General features: G+C 43.5%; 1 protein-coding gene and 2 non-coding genes across 3 annotated transcripts; 1 reads left to right on the top strand and 2 right to left on the bottom strand.

Moving 5' to 3' along the window:
- The first annotated feature begins 467 nt into the window (after positions 1–467).
- LOC111726003 lies at positions 468–574 on the top strand. The gene has a single exon (XR_002773908.1). It is a non-coding gene; the product is annotated as a U6 spliceosomal RNA (small nuclear RNA).
- Positions 575–5,388: 4,814 nt separating this feature from the next.
- On the bottom strand, positions 5,389–5,513 carry LOC111726031. Its single transcript, XR_002773933.1, has one exon. It is a non-coding gene; the product is annotated as a U6atac minor spliceosomal RNA (small nuclear RNA).
- A 4,237-nt stretch (positions 5,514–9,750) lies between these two features.
- On the bottom strand, positions 9,751–11,196 carry MAGEB17 (MAGE family member B17). The gene has a single exon (XM_023514346.1). The coding sequence runs from the start codon at positions 11,194–11,196 to the stop codon at positions 9,751–9,753; it is 1,446 nt and encodes a 481-aa protein (XP_023370114.1).
- Positions 11,197–11,538: the final 342 nt, after the last annotated feature.

Raw genomic sequence — 11,538 nt, 5'->3', positions numbered from 1 at the left:
CAAAACAGAATGAAAAATGTAGTTACTGAAGCTAAAGAATCAGGTAAAATAAACTGAAATCTAGATGTGAATGCTTAAGATGTATGAAATAGCAATGTACAAATAAATGGATGAAGTATGCTAGTAAGTTTAATTAATGACTAAAAACTCAATGATTAAAAAAGCAATTACTTTGTGTAAACAAGAGTTGAACTAGGTTTCAATCAACAATAAAATGATGGGGCTTGCTCAATTCATAGAGCATGCTAAAATCTTCATCTTTGGAAGAAGAATAAGTAAAGGTGAATAACTTTGTATGGATTAGAAAATTTTACATGTAAATATGTTTTCAAAAGTTGATGAGTAACCTCTAAAAATAGGAAAATGTAAGTACAAATATCAAATAATAAATATAAATTAGTTAAATTTACCCAGTAATAGATGTAGACTACCAGATTAAATTAAAAACAAAACAAAAGTCAAGTCTGGTGCTTGCTTCGGCAGCACATATACTAAAATTGGAACAATACAAAGAAGATTAGCATGGCCCCTGCACAAGGATGACACACAAATTCATGAAGCGTTCCATAGTTTTGAGAAGATATTTGCAAGTTATGTCTCTGACAAAGGATTAATAACCAGAATCTATAGAGAACTCAAACATAGTAGCAAGAAAAGAACAAGTGATCCCATCTCAGGGTGGGCAAGGGATTTGAAGAGAAACTTCTCTGATGAAGACAGGCTCATGGCCTACAGACACATGAAAAAATGCTCATCATCCTTAATCATCAGAGAAATGCAAATCAAAACTACTTTGACATATCATCTAACTCCAGTAAGATTGGCCCACAAACACAAAATCCCCAAACCAGAGATGTTGGTGTGGATGTGGAGAAAAGGGAACACTTCTACACTGCTGCTGGGAATGCGAACTAATACGTTCCTTTTGGAAAGAAGTTTGGAGAACACTTAGAGATCTAAAAATAGACCTGCCATTTGATCCTACAATTCTTGTACTAGGTATATATCCAGAAGGCCAAAAATCACATTATAACAAAGATATTTGTACCAGAATGTTTATTGCAGCCCAATTCATAATTGCTAAGTCATGGAAGAAGCCCAAGTGCCCATCGACCCACCAATGGATCAATAAATTGTGGTATATGTACACCATGGAATATTATGCAGCCTTAAAGAAAGATGGAGACTTTACCTCTTACATGTTTACATGGATAGAGCTAGAACATATTCTTCTTAGCAAAGTATCTCAAGAATGGAAGAAAAAGTATCCAACGTACTCAGTCTTACTATGAAACCAATTTGTAGCTTTCTTATGAAAGCTATAGCCCAATTATAGCCTAAGAAGAAGGGGAAAGGGGGGAGGGGGGAGGCAGGAGGATGGGTGGAGGGAGAGTATTGGTGGGACCACACCTACAGTGCCGCTTACAAGGGTACATGTGGAATTTACTAGGTGTAGAATATAAATGTCTTAACACAATAACTAAGAAAATGCCATGAAGGCTATGTTAGCCAGTTTGATGAAAGCATTTCAAATTGTATATAAAACCAGCACACTGTACCCCACGATTGCATTAATGTACACAGCCATGATTTAATAAAAAAAAAGTCAAGTCTGCTACCTTAATTTATAAGAAAAACTCTTGTTGAGATGACCCAGGTTTTGATATCCCTCTGAACGGAAAGATCTGGAATCTTTAGTGAAACTTGTGAAATTTTCATTTATTATATCTTCCAGTATGGCTTCCTTTCCTTTTAGACGTTCTTCTTCCTCTTCAGGGATACCTATAATTTGTCTATTTGAGTTCTTCACAAAGTCTGGGGACAGGAAGGGACTGTCCTGCAGCTTATTGATTTTGGACTAAATAGCTCCAGTGAGCGGTTTAAACTGCTGAAACTAGTGAGAGGATCAAGCAGCATCCAGTGGTCAGCCACTGCTTGTACTCAAGTATTTGCCTTTTGTACCAGCTCTTCTCAGCTCCAGACCTCCTCATCCACTCCTGGAGTCTATCACTGCTTCACTGTGCCCTCGAAGTAACATCCCTGTGTAAGTTCCCCCAGCTAGAGGTGGCTGAGTTCTAGTTCCCCTGTCTTGCTGTGAGGGGCTAGTAAGGAGCTGTTTTTAATCTGTCATCTTGCTCCTTATAATTCTTTTTGTTTCTGTAATGTCAGTGATGATGTTTCTCTTTCATTCCTGACTTTGATTATTTGATGTTCTTTTTTTCCTTTGGTCAGTATTGCTAAAGTTTTGTCAGTTTTATTGATCTTTTAAAATAACACACTTTGGGTTTCATTGATTTTCTTTATTGTGTTTCTTTTCTCTGTTTTGTCTATTTCTGCTCTGCTGTTTATTCTTTTCTTTTTTTAAAAAGATATTATTTTCTTATTTCAGCTTGCTTTGCTTATACTTTGCTCTTCTTTTGCTGGTTTTTAATGTGGAAGATTGGGTTCTTAATTTGAGATCTTTCCTCTTTCCTAATATAAGTAAGCATTTACAACTATAAATTTTCCTCTGAGTGCTGCCTTAGCTATATCTCATAAATTTTGGTGTGTTGGATTTTCATTCTCATTCATTTCAAAATATTTTCTTTTTTAAAATTTTTTTTTATTTTTTTAATTTCTTATAGCATAACTGTGTACATTAATGCAATCATGGGGTACAGTGTGCTCTTTTCATATACATTTTGAAATACTCTCATCAAACTGGTTAACATAACCTTCATGTCATTTTCTTAGTTATTGAGTTAAGGCATTCATACTCTGCTTTTAGAAAGATTCACTTGTACCCTTGTAAGATAAACCATACAGGTGACCCCACCAATCACCCTCCCTCCCCTCATCCACCCCCCTCACCTCCCCTCTCCCACCCCCTTCCCATATTCTAAGGCTATAATTAGGTTTCACATTCCTATGAAAGCTATGAATTAATTTCAAAATAGGGCTGTGTACATCATCTCAAAAATATTTTCTAATTTCCACTGTGACTTTTTCTTTAACCTATTGGTTATTTAGGAGAATTAATATAGAATTATTAATTTCTATATATTTGTGAATTTCCTAAATTTCTTTTTCCTGTTGATTTCTACTTTCTTTCCATTGCGATTGAAGAATATACTTAGTATGATTCATATTTTTAAAATTTATTGAGATAGGGTGGCACCTGTGGCTCAAAGGAGTAGAGTGCCGGCCCCATATGCCAGAGGTGGCAGGTTCAAATCCAGCCCTGGCCAAAAACTGAAAAAAAAAAAATTTATTGAGATATGTTTTTGTGACTGAATACATATATGGTCTATCTTTGAGAACATTCCTTGTGTACCTTGGTGAGGTACACTTCCTTGTTGGGCATGGTGTTTTATAGATGTATCTTAGGCTTAGTTGGTTTATAGCATGTTCAAGCTTTTTATGTAGAAGTTAATTTTCAAAGGTTGTTATGCCATCATTCTGGAAGTGATTTTTCACTACATTTAACAGAAAATAGCCTTAGTAGTATGTCCTTAAATAAAGAATAAAGATTTTCTTTAGGTTGATAACATAGGCAATAATGAACCCTGACTGGTTTAGATTCTCTCCTAAAGATTAGTTCATTCCTCCTCATTAATGACCTCGGGACGTCTGCTGGTACAATATTATTTATATGGAATCAGCAAAATTTCATATGTTTTATGTCATAAGTTAAACATAAGAATTAAAAATGTGACTGAATCATCTTGAGGAGAATCTCTTTGTTTCTCAGGTGCTAGTGAATTATTTCTTTCTGAGGGAAAGTGGTCCCCTGAATGGAAGCCACTGAACTTGTTGGTGATGTATATTGATTCTGTACCTCTAGCAATCAGATTTCAGTTAAATTACTAAATGGCTGTCCAGGGAGATTCTTGGTCAAATTCCCTCTTGTGGGAGTTTAAATTGTTCTGAATTGCCATTATTTGTCTTAACACTCAATATACAATTAGCAACTTTTCCATTCTTATAGGGAACAAATGGGACTGGAAAGTAGGACTGCTTTCTCTTGTACCTAACTAAGTCACACTGTGTACATGTCTCTAAAGACAGTTTATACATATTGCAGTGAATGAAACATGTTCTACTGAAATATGCCTGTGGGAGGTTTCTCTCAGCCCAGAAATGGTGCCAGTTTGATGCACTGATGTTGTTCTTATGTTAGAGAGGGCCCTAACAATTAGACCTTCCTTCTATGAGGTAACAGAACTGCACTTGGCCACCATGTTTTCTGCCACCTATACTCTTTGAGGAAGTCATTCTGGCATGGGCAAAACTCTCTGGAGCCATTGTTTCTCTGCATGTCTCAGTCTCCACACCATAGACATTTGGGGCTGAAGAATTCTTTGTCATGGGGCACTGATTAGCAGCATTGCAGACATCTAGCCACTAGATCCCAGTGGCACCCCTACCCTTAGTGTGACAAAATGTCTCTTGACGTTGCCAAATGTGACTTGGGGGCGGGGGAAACAAAATTATCCCCCATTGAGAACCATTGAGCATTTTATTTCTGTTGGTGGAGAAAATGAAAGATTCAGGCATATTTAAGTTGAGGGAAGAAGAAATCGCACAAGAAGAGAGCTTAAGTCAGTGGGCACAAACTGAATACTGCTTAATGTTGTTTGGGGAAAAGAGTAAAGGGGCCATAGAGGCTCTTTAAGGAGCAAGTCAATCTTGTGACCTTCATTTTTGTCTTGTGAGATGGGCCAAGATGCCATTTTTTAAGTATTAGAAAACATATGATTTGGGCAGCGCCTGTAGGTCAGTGGGTAGGGCGCCAGCCCCATATACTGAGGGTGTTGGGTTTGAACCCGGCCCCGGCCAAAACTGCAACTTACCTGAAGGTCCATTCCAATTGAGTCCAAGAACCAATGGGAAGTGCAACACTTTAGGAGAAAACAGGTTGAAGATTGTATCTCAAAATGGAACAGATTTCTTAAGAAATAAAAATCAAAACTTTAAGGCACTGATAAATTTGAGCAAAATCTTGAAAATAAAAGATTTCTTTAATGTGCACCATCAAAATTATGAAAAGACAAGCTCTATGTATGAGATGATATTTATAGACCATATTAGATCTGTAAGAATTATGTCCAGAGTATATAATTTATAGAAAAACAAACAAGGAAAAAAGTGAACAATCTAATAGAAAAATGAATACCAATTGCATTTTTTAATTTCAGATTAATATGAAGGCGCAGATGATTGCATTACAATGTTGCATCTGTTAGGTAGAGTCTAAGTTGTAGTTGTGGCCCTTACCCAGGAAGTGTGCCATACATGGTGCCTGTTAGGTGAGAGCATGCCAAAACCTCCCCCTCCTCCCCAGTCCCTCCTACCTCCTCTCCTTTCCCCCTACTTGAGTTTAATAGTGTTTAGTGTTTTTCTCTTGTGTAAAAACTATGGTTAGAAGCCACAGAGTAGGTGCAATGCCTTAGGTGTATGCGTGTTGTTAGGCCCAAGGGCCTCTTCCATTCTTGTCAAGGGGCGTGCTAACCTTTTCTCCTTTCATATAATACCGAATACCAATTTCAAACACATGTCCCATAAAAGAGGATATCCAAAAACAGAGTGGGCTGATGGAAAGGCTGTCAACCTCGTTAGTAAATAGGGAAATGCAAACTAAACCCCCAAGTAGACATCACCACACATCTCAGGGGCTCCGAAGAAAACTCTTTCTCCTCCGTTATTTTCCTCCCATTCTCAAGTATTTGTGGGTATATGGATCAAGTCCACTTATTTTTCCTTTTTTTGCACCTGTTGGGTTGATTTAAAGAGTGATGTGACAAGTTCTCTCTCATTGGAAAAGACATTCATTCTATAAAGTATCTGCAAGACCTGGCCTCTTAAAGGGACTACACTCTAGTGACCACTGATATAAACACACTTATACTGCCTGCCATGAATTTGTCTTCTCTTTGCTCTTGTCACCGTCATAATATCCTGAATGTGAAACATCTAAGGAAGTTGCGGTGAAAGATGGAGTTCTCTGAGGCCCCTGGAGGGCGCTATGTGACCTGGCACTGCTCTTGCTCTGGGAAGCACCCCCAAAATCAGATCAGGAGAGAGGACTCTTCTTGCACTGTTACAGTGGCCTGAGCACCTTCAAGACCTCAAGACTCATGTCAGGCCTGGCAGCATTTCTTAAAGGCATGGAGCCTAGTCTTCTGACTTTGGGGCATAACGACTATGCTCAGGGACAGCAGGCAGGAGTGTGGCAGTGGGGCACAGGATGCAGGCATCTGGTGGAGGAGGGTGAGAAGGCATGAACCCCTTCAACAGGGACATACAACTTTGGCTTTAAGGCCTCTGTGAAGGTGTCCTTGAGGACGCTGCTCTAAGATCCCAGAAGGCTCTCTTTTCCTGGTCAGCCTGTCCTCTGAGGACTCTGTGGAGGAAGTTAGAGTGTACCTTACACTGGGGCCTAGCAGTTCCACTAGGCTTGCCTGGGGTGACAGCAAGAGCTGGTAGTGGGGACCTCTATTCTGCGGTGGGGGGACCTCTTAGTTAACATTAAGCATATTGTAACTATTGACAGGGCCTGGGCCAGTTCTCTTTGCTGTGCTCAAGTTGACACCTTGAACTTGGCCCTCACTTCCCTTGGATGCCCTAATAGGAAAGGAAAGGGCTCTTCAGCCAACTCATCCCCCTGCCAGCAGGCACCCTGTACTGACAACTCAGTGGGCATACGCTCTCTCTTCTCCTAGCTTGTTAGAGGTCTCTCTACTGTCTTCAGTCTAAAAGCCTCTGAACAAAGCTGTCACCTCCTTATTCCCTTAGAAGGGGAATTTGAGGCTTGCTGTACCTGGCTACCCCTGAGTGAGTCACCCAACACTGGCAAGGAGTGGAGCTGTCTCCCTCCCTTTAGGAGAGCAGTTCCCTAGATAGCACTCGGCTTCCTTACTGGACTCCAATCAGGGCCTAGGTCTCCTCCCTTTGTAGAATCCCATAGTTCAAATCCCTCACCTCTGAGACCTCCCAGGCAGAAATCAGCCCACAGCTCTGTCTACCTTCCCTTGGCTGAGAGCCGGCTTGGAGCACTGGGCAGTCTCTTTGATTATAGGAAGAGTGATCTCTTCAGTCCACATGCAGGGTCCTCACCTAGATAGCTGACCAGTCCTGGAACTCTTTCCTCCACTTTCCTTAATCCGCAGCCCTCAGATCTTTACCTTCCTGAAACCTCTGAGGGAAAGTCAGGGTGAGCCACATCTGGGCAAGGCTGTGCCGTCAGCTGATCTTTTACGTCCTTCCCATCCCAGCCAGACTTAGCTTATGATGTCACTTCAGTTCTAGAAGACTGACATGTCATAGGCAAGGAGTGGGGAAGTAGGATCATTTTGTGAGCCCCTGATCTTTTGAGGCAAACTGACATTGTATACATACGTAGATTATCATATTGCCAATAGTCTCTTTTGGCCTGGGATGGAGGCTTGTACCTCTAAACATAGCACTCTGAGAGGCCAAGGCAGGAGGATTGCTCAAGGTCAGGAGTTTGAGACCAGCCTGAGCAAGAGCAAGACCCGCCTCTACTAAAAATAGAAAAATTAGCAGGGTGTGGTGGCACATCTGTAGTCTGTAGCCCCAGCTACTCGGGAAGCTGAGCCTGAGCCAATAGGATCACTTGAGCCCAGGAGTTTGAGGTTGCTGTGAGCCATGATGATGCCACTGCATGGTAGCCAGGGTAACAGAGCAAGACAATGCCTCAAAAAAATAAATCTCATTTTTTTATACCATCCACTTATTTTGATATTCTCATTGCTCTGGCTATGTATTCCAAACCAATAGTTTGTGCATAGAGTCTTTTTTTTATTGCCTGAGCTAACTCTTGGAGTAGCAAAGAGAAATATGAATTATAACACACCAAATCCGCCTCAGGCTGGCAGGAAAGGGGTAGTGTTGGCTTTAGACAAACTCAGACCCCAAGGCTAACACCAGCCCTGCCACCAACCAGTAGTATGGACTCATGCACATTGGTAAATTCTGGGAGCCTCGGGTTTTTCATCTGGTGAAGCAGATAAGCCCTGCCTTCTAGGACTGATGGGTGTATGCAGTGGCTGTTGTGAACATAGTACAGTGCCTGGCAAGTATAAAGACTTTTTAAAATGACAATTATTTACTATGATTATTTGGATATCAGGCAATACTGTGTACCACACTGGGAATTTTTTTGAAATCCAGATGTTAGAGAATATGCAATGTCCCAGGACAAAGAAAACCACATCAGAAAAATAGTGCTTAGCAAATCAAATTAGTTACTTTCCCACTGTATGATCAGTCACTTCATGTGGGTGTGAAGTAGAATCCCATTAGGGCACCATGAAGCACCCAGAAGTTGTGTAGAGAACCAACCCCCCCCCAAGTTGTGCTTGCATTTAACCCATCACCGTCTTCATTCACTTTGCCACCACCCAAAATCTGCACCTTGTTTTGAGTTTGCCATATTATGCCAAATACCTAATTAGGATTCCCTTTTTTTTGGCAGTTTTTTTTTTTTTTTTTTGGCCGGGGCTGGGTTCGAACCCACCACCTCTGGCATATGGGGCCAGTGCCCTACTCCTTTGAGCCACAGGTGCCACCTTGGATTCCCTTTTAATGAAGCGCTCTGGCTCCCCCAGGCCAGGATGAAGAGGGCCAGCCAGTGGCTCAAGAATCCTGCCTTAAGGTAGGATTTTACTCTTGTTTCAGGAAATTTCTTACCCTCAGAAACTTCCTCACACCAAATGTGCACACTGCTTATTTAGAGCTCCGTGTGCACCTGCACAGGGACCCAGGGGGATTCCTCCCTGGCCCTCCATATCCCCCAGGAACTGTTAGGAGCAGTTTGCTGTTGCAGGTGTAGTCTCTCCACTCTGAAGTCACTATCTGACAGCCTGGATCCCACTTGTCATTTCAACAGCCTCATCTAGCTCTGGCTGTAGGCTAATTTAAAATTCCCTCCCACTGAGGGACTTCCCAGCAGCTCCCCTAGTTCCAGCCTGTCTTGTCTTAGGGTATCGACCGCTGGGCTGCCCCTACCTGGAATCTCCTCCCTCCTTACCCCTTTTTTTATTGCTCTTCAGGTCTTATAGTGCACCTCCCCGTTTTTGACATAATAGTTACTCATGGACTTAAAAATGCAGGGGCTGGGCCGCCTCTGTCCACACGTTCCCAGAATAAGCAAGGAGCCTTTTAAAGAGGAGATGCCCAATTCATGTTTGGGGAACAAAAGAACCAGTGAACAAGAGCTCTCAATTTATGACGCTTTAATTTCTCCAACATTCTTGAATAAGCTAAGCAAAGTAAGGTATACATATATCTTCTAATTTTAACAAAAGAAAAGAATAGCGGGAATAAGAAAAAACAAGAATTGGCTACTTTTTTTTCTCCCCACCAGCTTACAACTCCAGCTGTTTTACTCTGGGGTTCTTTCAGGTGGTAAAGCAAACCCCTATTCCAATGTTATTTTTCTTGTACTCGATCTCAATAAAAGCAGCAAGCATTTTCAGTTGGTTTTACAAAATGCCAAACTATTACTCAAAGTTGATAAACAGCTGTGTGATCTGTGCCATTCCTAAACTTCAACTATGAATCTAAGTAAGCCTCTTTAAAAGGAATACATTGCAAAAGCAGAAAAAAGATAAATCTACAAGTTACATCTGAATTGTAGGAATGAACAAAAGACATATATTGTGCTCTGTCCAGCCTCAACTCACATACTACTACCTAGAAGGTTGACAGCCCTTTCCAACTTCAAAGTGAAGGCTACCTCAGACTTCCCTAGGGCTGGGAGGATTTAGATGTGGCCTTGGAGTGGGTGATGGCTTGGGCAGTGGCACTGGTGCTGGCCTGGGCGGTAGTGCTGGTGCTGGCTTGGGCGGTAGTGCTGGTGCTGGCTTGGATGGTGGTGCTGGTGCTGGCTCCGGCAGTAGTGTCGGTGCTGGCTTGGATGGTGGTGCTGGTGCTGGCCTGGGCGGTAGTGCTGGTGCTGGTTTGGGCGGTAGTGTTGGTGCTGGCTTGGATGGTGGTGCTGGTGCTGGCTCTGGCGGTAGCGCTGGTGCTGGCCTGGGCAGTAGTGCTGGTGGTAGCTTGAGCAGTGGCACTGGTGCTGACCTGGGCAGTAGTGCTGGTGCTGGCCCGGGCAGTGGCGCTGGTGCTGGCCCGGGCAGTAGTGCTGGTGCTGGCCCGGGCGGTGGCACTGGTGCTGACCCGGGCAGTGGCACTGGTGCTGGCCCGGGCAGTGGCACTGGTGCTGGCCCGGGCAGTGGCACTGGTGCTGGCCTGGGCAGTGGCACGAGCCCCAGCTGTAATACTCACTCGGGCTCGCGCTTCCTCATCTCTCAAAGCCTCCTCATACCGGGACTGGAAGGAACTGGGAACGGTATTATTGACCTTGGCCAAAAACTCCAGGACTTTCATTTTGCTCGTTTCAGCATGGGCTTTTGCACCCCATAGGAACTCATAGCGTGGAGGATCACTGCCGGGCACCTGTTGGTACTCCAGGTACTTTTCCTGCACTAAATCTTTGGTGATGAGCTGCCTGGGCTCCCCAAAGATGAAGTGCTTAATGCCATCATATATCCCCAACACATTCAGGAATTCCCACATCTCTTCCTCAGAGGCACGGTTGCCATTCATGAAGATCACACTTAGAAGAGGCATCAGGAGCCCATTCTTGGGGAAGCCCCTGCCATCGCTCTGGCCCACTTCACTGGTAAGGCTGAGCTTGCCGGAGAGCTCAAAGTAGCGACCTTTGGGGTCAACTTCTTTCAGCTCCAGGCCAAACACCAGCTCCATGCGCTCAGTGGTTTTCCGCAGGATTTCTGGGAAGTGCTCTCTGAACTTTTTGTTCATAAGCTTCAGCATGTCTGACCTCCGGATGGGCTCTTTCATCTTGTACTTTTCTAGCAGAAACTGCACCAACATGCCCGTCTTCCTGGTCAGAGGATCATTCCCTAAGCTCTGAGGTAGAGCACTGGAGGTGCTTGGACGCTCTTCATCTTGGCTCTTGGCACCTGAGCGGGTGGATCGGCCTTTCCCAGACTTCCCAGGACCGCTTGCAGCAGGGGTGCTCTGGGAAGCACCCTTGTTAATAGCAGAGGAAGAGGATGGTATCTCTTTTCCCTCTGCTGCAAAGGCCTGAGCAACACTGAGATCTTGGGGCTCACTTCGAGCCTGGCGGCGTTTCTCACGAGCACGGAGCTTACTCTTCTGACCACGAGGCATGATGACTATGCTTAGGGACAGCAGGCAAGAGGCCACAGGATGCAGGCACCTGGAAGAGGAAGACAAGCGGGTGTGAGCCCCTTCAGCAAGAAGGTATCACCTTGGCTTTAAAAGGTCCTGTGTGAGTGTCTTTGAGGACACTCCTGTGTGAGTGTCTTGAGGAGGATCCCAAAGTCCTCCCCTTCTCCTGGTCAGCTCGTGCTTTGAAGACCTTGTGCAGGAAGTCAGAGTGCACCTTTAGCTGCAGCCTGCCAGTCCCACTGGACACTACTCTTTTCCTACTAAGACCCTCATTTCTCTGTTTCCTCTAAGATGGGATTGAGGGGGCCTCTGCCTGGCATC

This window comes from Otolemur garnettii, unplaced genomic scaffold (genome assembly GCF_000181295.1).
Source record: "Otolemur garnettii isolate 467f Iridium unplaced genomic scaffold, OtoGar3 scaffold00051, whole genome shotgun sequence".
Classification (NCBI taxonomy): Eukaryota; Metazoa; Chordata; class Mammalia; order Primates; family Galagidae; genus Otolemur; species Otolemur garnettii.
This window is presented reverse-complemented; position numbering and strand designations above follow the sequence as displayed.